Below are 16752 nucleotides of genomic sequence, written 5' to 3'. Positions count from 1 at the left end.
GAATACTGTTTGATTCTAAGAGGGCTTTGGAGAAAGACTGGGTGGGAGTTTGAAGTTTATCTATCTAATTTTCAGAAGAGTATGACACCACCTCATTGCATTTCAGTAGGTTTGTTAAAAAGATCTCATACGTATTCAATATCATGTGTCCAAATTTGAAAACAAACTATATCAGCCTACTTTTTTGTACTCCCTTACTGGGTTAAACACACAAGTATTATAGGCGAAATATACCCCAAATTAGCTAAAGTAATTTACTTACATACTTAAGTTGATAACGTTATATGGGACATTAATATGGTATTTACAGAATCGCACACGAGTTATAATTAAAGTAATGTAGTAAACTTAAAGCCATAAATTCTCAGAATCCTATCTAATTAGTTTATGGTCATAGTGGTATTTAAGTTAAAATAGGGAATTTACTCAGTGAAAAATAAAAGTACTCATTGATTATTTCAAAATAATGTTACATTCAATCATAAATTCAAAAAAGAGTCAAGTACAATATTTTATACTCAAGTTTAGTTTGTCATGTTGGAGAACAGTAGCTTGCTTATTAGTTCATCAGAGTAAAAAGTTCAGTTGAATAGTCTACTATATTTTGGTGAAAATAATACACTTAAAAGACTCACTAGAAATCAAACACAAATTTGAATTTCCTCAAATTGGCACAAGAAATACAATATAAACACAGTTGGTTGGCATTTGTAAGTAATATTTCTAAAAACACCTTCTATATGAGTAATGCATAATACAAATTCTTAAAATACTTACTTCACTGAAAAAATACAAGGAAGTTCTAATATGGTGAGTAATTTGAGTATTATGGAATAGGTCATAGATTATGCTAAAGTTGAGATTCATTAGGTATTATTAAATTGGATTAAACTTGAGACTTTGGCAGGCAAGTGAAATTCTGAAATATTAGAACCACCAAAAGCAAACTTGCTGAATATTTACCAAAAAAAAAAAATTTCCCCTCCAAACTATGCAACTACCTGGCAGAGTACAGTTTCCTTCTCTGTAATTATAAATTATTTGCAAAGGATTTCCAGGACCAGTCAAGAAACTTATTATATACAAATATTATCAAACTATAATATAAATCCAATTAAACATATAATCATACAGAATTAAGTCTGTCTTTGAAAAAATGAGAGATGAACTGAAGTAATTCAGCCTGATTTTTCTGAAGCTTGAATTATTTTCAATTCAAATAACTCCTCAAACTGTTATTTAGGGTGCTAAAATGTGATGTTTTTCTAATTAACCCAAATTGACAATAAAATTGTTAAACATTATCTGTTTAATAACGTGCTACTGTAGCTAATAGTTTGCTACAGTTAAATAAATACTTGTTTGAAAATCTGCAATGTTAATGCCAATTCTAAACGCTACAATTAGTGAGCCAGCCTGAGGAAAAAGAAATAACCACAAAATTATCCAAACAAAAGCATAGCTAAATAACAGTGTATCTTATTCTCATGAACCCAGCTTAGAGTACTATTTTGGTGAGATTTATAAATGCTAATTTAAAAGAAAACATAAAAGTATAAAAGACAAACTTTTAACTTTGTTTTATTAATTTTATTTCTTCCTGTAGGTAAATAAAATGACCAACAGAGGGTGCCAATCAGCCACTTTGTTGCTCAAAAATCTGTATTAAAATTGACTGAGTAAATATAGATTATCTAATTCAATATTGTTCCATATGAGAATTTAAAATAGCATTTCTTTGCCAAAATTAACAAGCTATAATGAGAAACAGCATAACAATGAAAGTATTTTATATTTTCTTAATGAAGTACTAAAAGCATTCTAAATGAGATTCTGTTATTTGAAAGCAGGTTATAACATCCTTCACCTTTTATGCAAATAAGTGAGAACTAAAACACTCAGAAATGCTTAACATGGAATTTTAAACCATCCTAAAACTATGTGGTACAAAATTAATACCGTCATAAGTATCTTATATTGGGAAGATGAGCTTTCTCTTTCAAACCTTGACCTAACAAACTCTTTTCAACAGACAACAAACAACATAAAGTTTTAAAAATAAAATCAATAATGCCTTTACCATACCATGTTTTATTGTAGAAATACCTGGAGTATACAATTTTCACTTGTAACCTATATTTTTTCTTTTCTTTTTTTAAAGTTATAGTATATAAGCAATAAACTAGGCAACTGGAGAATAAGAAACTATATTGTTATTATGGCATTATTAAAAATCATAATTCTGTTGAATAATAGACATAATTAGGTCCTATAAATGACTTTGACTAGTATTATCTTTACAAAGCCAAATAAAGTATCTCAGAAGTTAAGACAAGAGAGAGATTGACAGGCTGGGGCAGGGGAGAATATCATTGTTAAAATGTAAGTTCTAAGCATAGGGATTTTTTTTTGGTCTATTTTGTTCACTGTTGAATCACCAGTGCCTGGTATACAGCTCAGTGCGTTCTAAGGCACTCAATAAATACTTAGTGAATACTGAATGAAGTGAAATAGGAGATGGTCATTTTGATGGAGCAGGCAGTAGATTTAGTAGATTTAGGCTAAAGTTTTAGGTTTGACTCTTACCCATCAATAACTATTTATGTTAAAGAGTTGCTCTTAACCTCTTAGCCTCAGTATTCTCATCTGTAAAAGGGGGGAAATATCTTCCTACCTTAGCTTCTAAATGAAACAATATTTTATATGTATTCTATACCATTCTTAAAATGTTACACAAATACAAAGATTACTTTGTGAGTACACTCGTCCCTAGGTAGCCACTAAGGATTGGTTCCAGGATCCCCCAAGGATACTAAAATGCAAGGATGCTCAAGTATCTTATATAAAATGGCATAGTATTCACATATAATCCATGCACATCCTCCTATATACTTTAAATAATCTCTAAATTACTTATAATAGCTAACACAATGTAAATGCTATGTAAATACTTGTTATGCTGTGTTGTTTAGGGAATAATGACAGGGAAAAAAGTCGGTACATGTTCAGTACCAAGGCAACCATCACAGACCTTTCAATTTATGGGTTACTGAATCCACAGATGCAGAATCTGCGGATAGGAAAGGCTGACTATATTTATATTTTTGTCCTCAGTATTTAACTTGGAGCTTATGTGGAAGACACACATTTGCACCTTTAAAGCATTTGTTAAACTGATCAGAGTATGACTTCCCAGTTCCTGCAAAATAATGGTAACTACCCAAATCAGAATCTCTTCAGGCATCCTACAAAAGCTTTCAGGTCAACAAGGAAAGCGAATAAAATCATCTATATCCCACACTTACAGGATAACTGGAAAACAGAGACTTCAATTTACATGTAAGTGGGGAAATTAACTATTGAAACCATCAAAGCCAGCTCCTGAAGGCCTTACCCAAGTAAAGAGTCAGGTATGCATTGCAAAACACAAATAATATCAGCTTGTGTTCTCCTCCAGGAGAAAAGAGAATGGATATAAGACTTGGTGGATACCATAGCATTGGTTCCTGGGGAGTAGACAGGAAGGGGCTCCAAAAGAATTCTGGTTCAGAATAAGTTAGTCTTGTGGAAAAGAGACACACACAATGTGGGAGGTAAACTCTGAAAGCTTGGCCATGGAAAAACAAAAAGAAGAAAGCAATTGAAACTAAAAATCCCAAGAAACAGAATAGTATCAAACAATCATAAAACCAACCTACTAACATCCCAAAAGGCACCATTTATTAAAGAAGCAGCTGTTCACAGTTCCAATAATAGAAAACACTCTTGAACTAAGAAATCAAGAAGCTCTTCTACCTACTTCCTCATCACTTGGCCCAGGAAAATCCTACATCCTATATATTTCACTAGGGACAAAAAAAGGACCCAGACATCCATAGAAAGGTACTATAAAATGAAAGTAGAAAGAATCAAAATGCTTTAGCTGATAAAAATACTCTACCAACCACTCTCTGAAAAATATAAAATAACAAAATTGTAACACGATACTCCAAAATGAATTAACTGCAGTTAAATAAGCTATTGCAAATATGAAGGAAACCAGAGATCTGAAATCTAAACTTTCAGACTAGTAAAGGACAAACAACAGGTAAATAGACAAAAAGAAGAAAAAATGAGAGGAAAGAACAAGGAAAGAAATCAGAAAAAACAAAATCATTTCTGAAATGAAGAGTAAAATACAAGGTGCCCAAGGATGAAGAGATAAAACTGAGAGTACACTAAGAGACATAGTGGATGAGGATGAAAAGAAGCAAAAGAACAAAAATGAAATAAAGGGTTTAAAAACATCAAAGAGAAAGTGATAGACATTGAAGATAGGCAAAGAAGATCCAATTTAAGTGCAACTGGAGTCCTTAAATAAGAGAAACAAAATAGTGAGATAAAATCAATGTTTTATTGGGGCCATCCAGTGGCGTAGTGGTTAAGTCTGCAGACTTGGCTTCAGTGGCCCAGGGTTCGTGGGTTTGGATCTCTGGTGTGGACCTACACACCGTTCATCAAGCCACACTGTGGTGGTGTCCCACATACAAAGTAGAGGAAGACTGGCACAGATGTTAGCTCAGTGACAATCTTCCTCAAGCAAAAAGAGGAAGATCAGTAACAGATGTAGCTCAGGGTCAATCTTCCTCAGGAAAAAAAATACCACATAAATGCTTTATTTTGGGGGCTTTAACTCTGGGAAAACTTTCTGAAAGTAGAAGAACTGAATCTACATATTGAAAGGGTCTTATGCAAGCAAAAATGCTCAGTCTTAGACATATCCCAGTAATATTATTGGACTTTAAGATACAGAAAAGTATTTTCAGCCTCCAGACAAAAAGACTAAGTCATTTACAAAGGAATACAATCAGTCGTTTAAAAAGAAAAAAAATTAGACATTAGATTTGTTGATAACAAGACAAGAATGGAGCAAGGTTTTCAAGAAACTCAAAGAAATAAAGTGCTGGCCAATGATTTTGTATCCAGCCAAGATGCCCTTTAAGTACCAAAACTGAAGAAAAGCACTTTAAACATGCAAGAATGTGAAGAAAACTGTACTCATGTTGAGGACTCTACTAGTTCATGAGCTCCCTCCAAGCAAGAGATGATTTTGAAAAGTACAACAAAAGGATAGGTAGTGAATCCATACTTAATTGCCGATCAAAGACTAAAACAAAGGTGGAGACACAAGTACAAGATTAGTATGTGAATACTATCCACTCCACCAAAGGAGAAATAATACAACCTAGAAAAAAAGGTAGAGCCAGCCCTGATGGCTTAGTGGTTAAAGTTCAGTGTGCTCCTCTTCAACGGCCTAGACCTGGCTCCAGGGTGCAGAACCACACCATTCACGTGTCAGTGGCCATGCTGTGGGGAGAGCTCACACAGAAGGACTAGGAGGACTGACAGCTACGCGCTGGGACTTTGGGGAGGGTAAAAAAAAAAGAAAAAGGTAGCAAAGTAGAGAAGGAAGAAATGGGAAAGTAGGATAAGTTCATTGATCTCCACACAGATAACAAGTGGGAACAAAACAAAACATTTAAAGCAGAAAAACAAAAGAGTAAAAGCCTAAGTAAGGAAAAAAAGAGCTAAGGTCATTATAAAGTTATTAGTACATAGTTTTAAAATATAAAGTTCTAGAAAGTACTATGACCAATAAAACTCTACTTAAAAAAAAAATTTAAAAAGAGCAAAGAAAATAGACCACATGGTAAAAGACAAACCATAATTATAATATAATACACATAACTTAATATAAAAGAATATGACAAAGCTGAAACCAACCATATCAGTAATATAAAAGTAAATAGGCTTAACTCCTCTAGTAAAAGGATTTTCAGATAGGCTCATAATGTAAAACCCAATTTGGGGATGAATACAAGAAACACATCTTCTGGAGCTGGCCCCGTGGCCAAATAGTTAAGTTTATGTGCTCTGCTTCGGCAGCCCAGGGTTTCACCAGTTTGAATCCTAGGCGTGGACCTAGCACCGCTCATCAAGCCATGGTGACACAGCATCCCACACAGCAGAGCCAGAAGGACCCACAACTAGAATATACAACTATGTACTGGGGGGCTTTAGGGAGAAGAAGAAAAAAAAAGAGGATGATGATGACTGGCAACAGATGTTAGCTCAGGTACCAATCTTTCAAAAAAAAAAAAAGAAACACACCTTCAACAAAGTGATTCAGACAGGCTAAAATAAAGAGATGGACAAAGATATACCAAACAAATGCAAACAATAAGAAAGCAGAGGATAGGATCTTGTTATCAGGCAACTGTAGAACTCAGGTCCAAAAGCATTATGAGACAACAACAACAAAAGGAAACTGTACAATGCTAAAGGCTGCAGATGACGATGAAAATATAACAAGTACTAAAGTACCAAATGTTTCATAAAAGAAAAAGTACAGGATATACAAGGATAAGACAGCAGAGCCTTAATAACAAAAATCCTTTTTTTTTTTTTTTTGAGGAAGATTAGCCCTGAGCTAACATCTGCCGCCAATCCTCCTCTTTTTGCTGAGGAAGACTGGCCCTGAGCTCACATCTGTGTCCATCTTCCTCTACTTTATATACAGGACGCCTACCACAGCATGGCTTGCCAAGCGGTGCCATGTCCGCACCCGGGATCTAAACCAGCAAACCCCAGGCCACCAAAGTGGAATGTGCGCACTTAACCGCTGTGCCACTGGGACGGCCCCACAAAAATCTTAACTTAGTTCTTTCAGTCCAAGATAGTTCAAGTGGTCAAAAAATAAGCAAGGCTACAGAAAACCTTAAAAACAATCAATAACAGATCTTCTGAACATATATATCAAATTTGGTACTGTGGGAAAAAGAATATTTGACTTCAAAAGCTCATGAAAATTGACAATATGACGTCAGAAAGAAAATATCAAAATATTCCGTAAAGTAGAAAAAATAAAAATTTATTTGATCAAAATGCAACAAAATGAATTCATCTTTTGGTAAAGTTAGAGAAGCTCATATCAGAGAAGCTCTCCCACAGAAAAAAATATAAAATCTGGAAAAACTATTCAAAAAAGAACTGCCTGAAGGGACCGGCAAGCAACTAAAAGCAGGAAGAAAGTGGAGAAGAGTCAACAGCAGAAGAAGGGAATAGATGCATTCATACAATGGAATACTACTTATCGATCAGGAGGAACAAATCAATGACACATGCAAGTTACATGATGAGTCTCAAAAGTATGCTGAAGGAAAGAACAGAGCACAAATGGACAATTCCATTTCTACTAAGTTCTAGAACAGGCAAAACCTATGGCAGAAAAAATTCAGAACAGTGGTTGTCTCTTGGAGTAGGGGTAGAGACAAGTACTCCTAGTTGGGAATTGGGAAAAAAGAAACACAACATATCCAAAAAGTATAATTTATTCAGAAGTAAAAAAAAGGCAAACCCGAACTGAAACAAGTAACAAATGATTCAGTTTATGAAACTGATAACATGACCATACAGAGAGAAAAAGATTACATCAAGTAACTTTTAACGTAGTCTCCTGATTCACTAACTACAGGAACGTATATATATATTTATATGTATACACACACACACAGACACACACAAAAAGAACTTTCCTTGAAATGCATCACAAAACATAAGATGAACTGATGGATGAATAAAGGAAAGATACAGGATAGAGCAAATACAGTAAAATATTAATTGTAGAATCTAGGTGGTGGGTACATGGTCTTCACTGTACAATTCTTTCAACTTTTCTATATACTGGAAAACTTTCATAATTTCTGTATGTTGGAAAGGAACTGCAAAGAAATCTTGAACTTACCTAGGTGCATTTACTGTCAGTAATTACACTAGTACTAAAATGATGAAACTATTTTACATAATCATAGTATAAAACAAATAAGGAAACATATTACTATTATTTAGAAATTAAGATTTTCAGCATAAGAGATATAAATATAAAATAAAATAATTCAAGAAAACAAAAACCTATAAAGATCATTATAAACTCATGATTGTTTTAAAAGTCTCTCCCAAAGCTACATCCACCAAAAAGGCATAAAAGCAGTGATCCCCAGTAACAATGAGTACACCTAATGCCCAGATCTTGGTTTCAAAACACCACTCACCATTAAAGGGAACCTGGACTCATTAGAGAAATAACTGATTCTAGGTCTGAAGGCACAGAAAATACCAGGTAAGCCTGTGTTATCTTTATGTGCCAGAAAGTAAGGAAGTTCTTAAAGACTATAAAGGCAAGTCAAAATAACAAAGAAGCCAGTTTGAAAGAACTTCCATTGAACAATTCACAATGCATTATAAATACGGAGGGCAGATATGATTCCCAGAGGAATTCCATATAACTGAGAGATGATATAATACTGAGTGTTTAGTCCCACACTGTACTTAAACCAGTACTTCTCGAACTTGTCCACTGAAACAGCCCCTCCTTGACAAAATATCCTTATAAATGCTGGTGAGAAGGAACATATATCCCCATGAGAACATAACCATAACCATGCCACAATTCCAAATTTATCATGCTTTATCTTAAAAATTCATGCCATATTTATTCTATGGCTTTGCATATCTCCTGACACATAATCATGTACTCTCAGTGATACATGTGACTCAGTTTCAGAAGCACTGACTTAAAAGAATGTATGTCTATCTGAAAAATATTTTTCTAGATTATGACACTGGAATAATTTCATTTTATAATGCCAGGGATAAATAATAATGAAAATTACTCAACATTTGTTGAGTACTAATTATGTAGAAGTTACTACGTTAGGTTTTTAATTATATAATCAATTTTCAAAATGTAAATATTATCATGCCAACTGTAATGAAAGAATTGAGGCGGAAAGAGATTAAATAGCTATCCCAAGGCAATACAGCTAATAAATATTAGGTACTTTGTACACAAGTCTTTATTATATCATGATCTCATCATTATTTTATTTTTACAGAAATCTCTTTCTCTGACCTGTGTTTTCAAGAATTTAATGGAAATGCACCATGAACAGCCCAACGGCCACTAATGTCTAAAAAGGAACTTTTCACTAGTGCTAGAGCTTTATGATTGATCAACAATGGGTGATGCAGGACCATTTATATTAAAAAAGAAACCAAATCTCACCACTAAATTGAATCAATTCTTAGGTCCAAATAAGATTTGGCATTATAAACAGGATAGCATGTAAATTTCACACACAAATCCTAGACCTGATCCAACAGGGCAGCATGCAGTGACAGAACACAGGATATAAATTTCATTAACAAATCCTAGACCTGATCCAAAAGGGCAGCAGGGAGTGACAGAGAGAACAAAGATCAGAAGTCACTTGGAAAATCCTAAGTAACCTCTCATTAGCTTCTGTCACTAGCTAGTTACATGTCCTTGAATAAGTCACTTGCCTCTCTGGGACTTATGTTCACTATATGAAGGGGATAAGCTGGCAGATTTTTAAGTTCCCTTTCATTCATAAGGTTTTGTATCTTTTTAATTTTGCTGCCCATTCATTTCGATCTCTACATCTAAGTTTCCATTACCCTCAGACAGTATCTTCTTTATTGGACCATTTTCAAGCAATTAGGTTTTTTTTTTACTTTAATTTCTATATACTCAATTATCAGTTTTAGTCCCTCTTCTTAAAATATTCCCTCAATCCTTGCTTCCTAACCACTTCACTTAACAACGAAGCTGCCCGGTGAAAAGTGCCGCCTTAATAGTAAGTTTACTCTGAGCTCTGCTGTCAAAATGTTTACGATATCAGAGGCTACTTCAGGGACTTTTTAAAAGCTTTGGTGATTTGATATTTGACCTCAAGCTTAAATTATATCGTGTTTTTAATTCAAATATTTAAGTACATTAGAAGCCACTGGTAAACTATGCTACTAACCATCTTCCAGTTTGATTTGCAATCTGCTCTTCTAATTTCCGTAGCTCCAGTGTGTAAGCCATTATTCGAGCATTGCACACCATAAGATTCTTAACTGCATGCAAAATCTGGTCTTTCTGAGTGCTCAGAGAAAGGAGTTTCCATATTCCTTCCCGCATTCGAATTTCTAAATCTATTTTTTCTTGAATGCAGCAGTCCTTAAAAAAGAGAGAGAGAAAAGCATTTTAAAAGATAGCAAAAATCCAAAATTACATTTTTTTTACTCCTAATAGATGGAAAATATACCAGATATCACTACAATTTTATACCATATTGGGAAAGTAACAAAGTTTTAATGTATGATAGTATATTAAAAATATAGCTATTTCAAAATGGTCTTTGCAAAACGTTAATCTTTTTTTTTTTGCAAAACGTTAATTTCTTGCTTTATTAGAAAGTCTTTATAATCTACCGAATAAACAGAACAAAGATGAGAAATATACATATTCTTATCATAATTGTACGAGATTGAATAGTGTCTCCCAAATATTCCTGTCCTCCCAGAACCTCAGAATGTGGTCTTATTTGGATATAAGGTTTTGCAGATGTAATTAGTTAAGATGAGGTCATACTGGATTAGTGTGGACCCTAAATGCAATGACTGCTCCTTATGGGAAAGCCATGTGAAGACAGAGACACAGAGAGAACTCCACATGAAGACGCAGGCAGACATTGGAGTAATGAGTCTACAAGCCAAGAAGCACCAAGGACCAGAGGCATGAAAAGGTGAGGAAGGATTCTTCCCCAGGGCCTTCAGTGGGAGAACACCTTGATTTCAGACTTCTGGTCTCCAGAACTATGAGAGAATAATTTCTGTTGTTTGAAGCGACCCAGTTTTGGTAATTTGTTATGGCAGCCTCAAGAAACTAATATGATCATATACTAATTAATGTAAACAATACAGCACACGTACATATTATATAAGTTCCATTGTGAAATACCAAGAGGTGGTGATGACGCTGAATTAACCAAGGACAAACGTCCTAAAAGAGCAGATGCTGAATAAAGGAACTAAGCTTTAGCAGCAGGGAGGTAATAGGCTATTTGTCATGGTAACAAACATAAAAAAAATCTCAGAAGCAACAGAGTGAAAGCACTGGGCTTAGAAAATGCCAGAAGCTTTAGCTACCTGGAACAGACATTTAGAATATAGTTGAATATATTTATTTTAAAGAGTCACCATCAAACTACCAAATCATTTTAGTTCTGAAAGTCTTTTATTCCATACAATGATCTTGTAATGGCCTAATCCTATAAACTAATTTCATGTGTAATATTAAAATTCTATAAACTGAAACATACTATTCTGATTTAACTCACAGTGGCTTTTTAAAAACTATAAATCATCAGATACTCTTTACTATACTACAAACATGTAATAATGCTCCAGTACATCTATTTCTAAAAATAAAATGGTCATCCTGGCTTCTGTGGGAAAAAAATGAATGCTATCATTTACTTTGTAATTGGATTAAAATCTATATCAAAAAATGTAAAGGGAATCTAATAACAAAACTTCCAGATATTAAAAAGACAATCTCTTCAAAAAGGAAAGCTGTAACTTAGGAGAGCAATAGTGTATGAAGATTACCCAAAAAGAGCAACTGCAGTAGATGATTTAACTTGACTATCTAAATCAATCAAATGTACTATTCACATGCAGAAAACAGATCTGTTTAATTACCTTGTGTAATTACATCATGTAATCACCACATAAAAACCTTCTTTTTGTAGTCTAACTCAAAACTGGCGTACTACATAAATGTAGTCATTTGCTGGTTTTCCTTCTTTAAACATGACTGAACTTCAACCACTCCATTTTATCTTTTTATGACTTGTCAGACCCAAAGTAAATTCTTCTTTAATGTAATTAGTAATTAATTACAAGAATTATCTATGTGATCCATATGTCTATAGAAATAAACTCTGGCAGGCTGGTTAGCATTGGAGAGTGCACACAGGGAGCAACTTGAAGCTGGGATGAATAGCTTTACCCCACAACTCAAATATAAACAAATACCATCTGGAGCCATTAAATTCAATTTTGCTTTTTAAATGCTACAGTGAGGCAGCAGTTGAACCAGCGCAGTGGTTCTGAAAGCCAGCTGCACATTAGAATCACCTCGGGCAGAGACAAAGGGCTTTATAAAAGTAACTAAGCTTATGACCTACCCCAAAACAACTGGATCTTTGGAGGTGGAGCCTGAGCACTTTTTTTTTTTTTTTTTTTTTTTTTACAGTTCCTCTGGTGATTCAAAGTGCAACCAGGGCAGAGAAGCACTGCTGGACTACTTGAAATATTCCACAGCAATCTGGAACACTGCAGCAACCTTAAGGAACCAGTAGGTGGCCACAGCCACATTAAAAGGAATTGGTTTGGGCTTCTGGGATTTTCATCTTGTAAATGAAGACTGTCTTCTCATCATCACTTTTTTTTTTTTTGAGGAAGATTAGCCCTGAGCTAACATCTGCTGCCAATCCTCCTCTTTTTGCTGAGGAAGATCAGTCCTGAGCCGACATCTGTGCCCATCTTCCCCGACTTTATATGTGGGACACCTGCCAAAGCATGGCTTGCGAAGTGGTGCGTAGGTCCACGCCCAGGATCTGAACCAGTGAACCCCAGGCTGCCTAAGTTGTGCGGAGCGCACAAACTTAACCGCTGTGCCACCAGGCCAGCCCCTCTTCATCACTTTTTGATACAGACTTCATAAAATTATAGAGGCTTGGGAAATAGTAGAGAAAGGAAATGTAAAGTCAGTGTTTAAAAAAAAAACTTTGTAAGGTTAAATATTCATTAAAGAAATGAGAAATATCTAGCAGACGTTAATATTAGCATTCCATCCGTGAGAGCAGGGTCCAGCAGACTACACCCCGGCCAGTGCCTTCTTTTGTAAATAAAGCTGTACTGGAGCACAGTCACACCCATTCATACTGTCTACGGCTATTTTCAAGCTACAACGGCAGAGCTGACTAATTTCAACAGTGACCGTGTGGCCATCAAAGCTGAAAAATATTTACTATCTGTCCTTTTACAGTAGTTTGCTGATCCCTAACCGAGTCAGATTAACATACATAGGGAAGTATGACCCCTCCTCCCCTGCTCTAAGGTGAATGGATGTGGATCTGGGAGGGCTGACACAAGTAGGATGAATTGTTGAGTGTATGGATGCTTTTAAACGTATTGGGGTCTTTTAAAAAAAAGGGCTATTGTGCTAATAGTTTTGTGTTCTCCATGCAACTTCCTTTAGTACACGCCTGTACTTTACACACAGAGAAAACCTCTCTGGTCAGACGCTACTACTCTAGCCAACAAAGGCTTTATGGAGTCAAAAGACTTGTCTTTAGTTAATAAGGAGTGCAAAGCGCACCTGCGGCAGTAGTTGATGTCTAGTGCTTTACACAGTGAGAACAATGATCATGTAATGAGGGCACCCATTGAGCATTCAACGGTGATGCTTACTGACCTCAAAGAGGAAGGTAGGGAGCTAAAGTCTTCACTGCTGCAGGCTCAGCCATAGAGGCAGAGCCAAGACTGATTAGGACCCATGACAAAGGCGTGTTTCTCCGTACCCACCCCTCCTAGAAGTGTCTGAATGCAAGTCTCCAGGAAGAGCAGAGAATGCAAGGAGAGCCATCTTCTAGCTATTTCTTCCACAATTTTCTGAATAAGGCCTGGCTAGCAATCAAGTTAAACAGAAGCCTACAGCACTGTTCTGATCTGGAAGGTACTTAAAGCCAGGCTAATAAAAATAAATGGACAGGGCAAGCCTAAAAATGAAACAGGGAGATGCCTTAAAAGTGAAAATCTAGATTATGTAGAAAACAGATACATACTACTAGGTTTTAAAGCTAGAATGGCACAAAGGAAGTGTAAAGAAAATGGCCTTAGTGTGGATATGGTTAAACCATGTTAGCTAGGAGACCAAGGTGAAAAAGAAGATTGCAGAAGAGTCTGTACAGTATACACTCTTTTAAAAGAAATTGTGTGTATTCTAAGAATTGTTTAGGTACAGAAAAAAGTCTAGAGATTGTTAACAGTGATCATTCCAGGGGATGGAATTGGAGAAAGAATTCTTAAATTCATGTTTCTGTATAGATTCACTTTTCTGCAATGAGATAGTATTACTTCTAGAGTTTTCTTTTTATTAAGACTTCAAAAGCTTACACATTTGTAAAAAAAGGCAGGTGGGCACCCCAATTGCTCAGAAGGATGAGACAAAAGATAATAACAAAAATAGCCATCTCTCAAGCATGTTCTGAGTGTCAGTTACTGTACTAAGTACTTTCAAGAGGCTCTCAAATTCCAACAACTTTCCGGGATAGGCATTTTACCCATTCTACAGGTGTGGAAACTGAGACTTAGAAAAGACAGGTAACTTATTCAAGGTTACACAACAAGCAGAGTTGCATTTGACCTTAATCTGACTCCAAAACCAATATTCTACGCTGTGCGTAGTCACAGATGACTCCAAGTTTGACTAGAGGTGTTTCACTAGTGTACGACCACCTCAAACTCTTTGCTCCTATCCCTATGAGATGGCAGATTCATTAATCTCAAAGGAAGTACACCAAATAAAAATTCAGCATTAGTCAAGTGTAAAATTCTCTTACTTACCCTCAATACTCCTGTTAGGTTGCAACCTATTACTATTTTGCTATTTTTCTCCAAGATCCAAACCAAAGGAATTCCACAACTCAATCTTTTGAATTTCTTGCTGCCTAAGAAATCATTAAGATTACCATACGACCCAGCTATCCCACTACTGGGTATTTATCCAAAGAACTTGAAATCAACAATACATAGAGACTTATGCACCCCTATGTTCAGGGCAGCATTATTCACAATAGCCAAGACACGGAAGCAACCCAAGTACCCAACGACTGATGATCAGATAAAGATGTGGTACATATATATAATGGAATACTACTCATCCATAAAAAAAGACACAATTCTCCCATTCTCAACCATATGGATGTACCCTGAGGGCATCATGGTAAGCGAAATAAGCCAGACAAAGACAAACACCATATGATTTCACTCATATGTGGAATATAAACAAACACTGACAAAGAGAACAATTTAGTGGTTATCAGGAGGAAGTGGGGGGAGGGTGGGCACAAGGGGTGCAGAGGAACATTTATTTGATGTTTGACAAATATTATTGTACAACTGAAATTTCACAATGTTATAAACTATTTAGACCACAATAAAAAATGTTTTTAAATCATTAAGCATTGTACCTTCCCACATGTAAATAATCCAGCCCTTAAGTATATTTAAATATTTATTCTCATTCCATGTAGCCAAACTTCTTTCACGACCTATCTTCTCGCCTCTTTTGTACCATTCCTAAATATTACTGCTGCACAGAGCTCAATAAATATTCTCGAACAGCTACACCAACACCTATATGATACGCACAAGAACCTCAAGAGATCGCCAACTCACTAGAAATTTTTTGTTAATTGTGTTAACAATCAGGACAGCCAAAGTACACAACAGGATAGGACAGAAAAGAAATACTGTACACCAAAATGTTTGAAAGTTTTGAAAATGCTGGCATAAAACAGCATAAATTACCAATAAAAGTATTGGACATTTTTGCATAATGATTCTTAACGTCTCGCTTTTATTTTTCCCAGTATCATTGAAGACTTCCTAACAATTTTGTATCTGTTGAAGTTCCTAAGGCTTCTAGAAAAGATGATAGGTTTCCAAGCAAAGGTTTTGCCAAGTTTCTAAGCAAAGATAATAGGTTGGACCACACGAAATAACTAACACTCCCAATTCTGACCTACAAAACTGGCAATTTCATGTGGTTGAACCTATTTCAGAAGTAGATAAAAGAAGGTGGAGAATAAAATGGAAATGAAGATCCAGCCTAAAGACATCAGTTTTAAGACCCTAAAGTTATGGTTAAGAGTGGAAAGTATAACATTTTAATAACTGATTTTGCCAAGAAATAATGCACATCTATATTAAGTAAAAAGGTTTCTAACACATTTTACATGGCTAAACAGCAAACATCAAACTTCTCTCCTAGCCAATTCAAAAAGAATCCACTATCAAACCAACTTCTAAAGTTCAGAGTTTGCAGTTTGTTCATCCACCCCGCCCCCTCAAGGTATGCTGGGTGGAGACATCGCTCCGGTAACCGTGCTTTCCATAAAATCCAGTAGTAAGCAAACTGTCCTGCACTGGCCTCGGGGAGATTCTTAGAAATCCCGGGCATGCCCCTGCCTCACCTACACTCGCAAAGTATCAGTGTCCAAACCGTGGGGCGCAGAGGAGTGGACAGGTGCGCTCGGAAACGCGCGGCGGGACGCTGGTATCGCTTCCCCATTGCGGCCTGTTTCCTCCCTAAGAAATCGGGCTTCGGCGGAGGGGGCCGAGAAGGGGGCTTCCCAGCTCCGTTAGCCCCTCAAAAGTGCAGTCTCCTACTCCTTCCCTTTGTTTCTGGCCGCGGCTGAAGACGAAACGCGGAGCGAGGCCTTTCCCGACAAGACCAAACAACGGCGGGAGGACTGGAAGCTGGGCCCCCTCTCACTCACCTGCTGGGCGGGAAGCCCCGCAAGGCCGAGCTCGGGACCCCTCAGGGTCTGCCCCTCCATCTCCAGCGCCGCAGCCCGGCCGCCGCCACTCCTCCAAAGGTATGATTTGAAAAGCCCGCCGCAGGCTGGAGCCGCGGAGGACGCCAACCGCCCGGCCGTACCAAGTCGGGCGCAGGGAGAGGGGGCCCGGCGCCGGGAGCTGGCGCGCGCACGCGCAGTGGGCGCCCCGTGCCCCGCGCCTCCCGCGCCGGTTTGCGGAGCCCGAGTTCTCACTGCGGGCTGGGAAGTGGGGAGC

At 36.7% G+C, this 16752-nt stretch overlaps 1 protein-coding gene across 2 annotated transcripts in view; it reads right to left on the bottom strand.

Annotated features, from left to right (window-relative positions):
• RTKN2 (rhotekin 2) overlaps positions 1 to 16717 on the bottom strand; it is a 77569-nt gene extending 60852 nt beyond the window's left edge. The window contains exons 1-2 of one of the 2 annotated variants that reach the window (XM_046654477.1): positions 16458 to 16717; positions 9867 to 10063 (exon numbers count right to left, since the gene is read on the bottom strand). In XM_046654477.1, the coding sequence (XP_046510433.1) occupies positions 9867 to 10063; positions 16458 to 16517 (257 nt within the window). In that variant the 5' untranslated portion in view covers positions 16518 to 16717. The remainder of the gene's footprint in view (positions 1 to 9866; positions 10064 to 16457) is intronic. The other variant, XM_046654478.1, reaches the window with a different exon arrangement.
• Between the last annotated feature and the right edge of the window lie 35 nt (positions 16718 to 16752).

The sequence above is a fragment of the Equus quagga genome, chromosome 2, assembly GCF_021613505.1.
Source record: "Equus quagga isolate Etosha38 chromosome 2, UCLA_HA_Equagga_1.0, whole genome shotgun sequence".
Taxonomy (NCBI): domain Eukaryota; kingdom Metazoa; phylum Chordata; class Mammalia; order Perissodactyla; family Equidae; genus Equus; species Equus quagga.
Note: the sequence above shows the minus strand (reverse complement) of the source record. Positions and strands in the feature narration are given on the sequence as shown.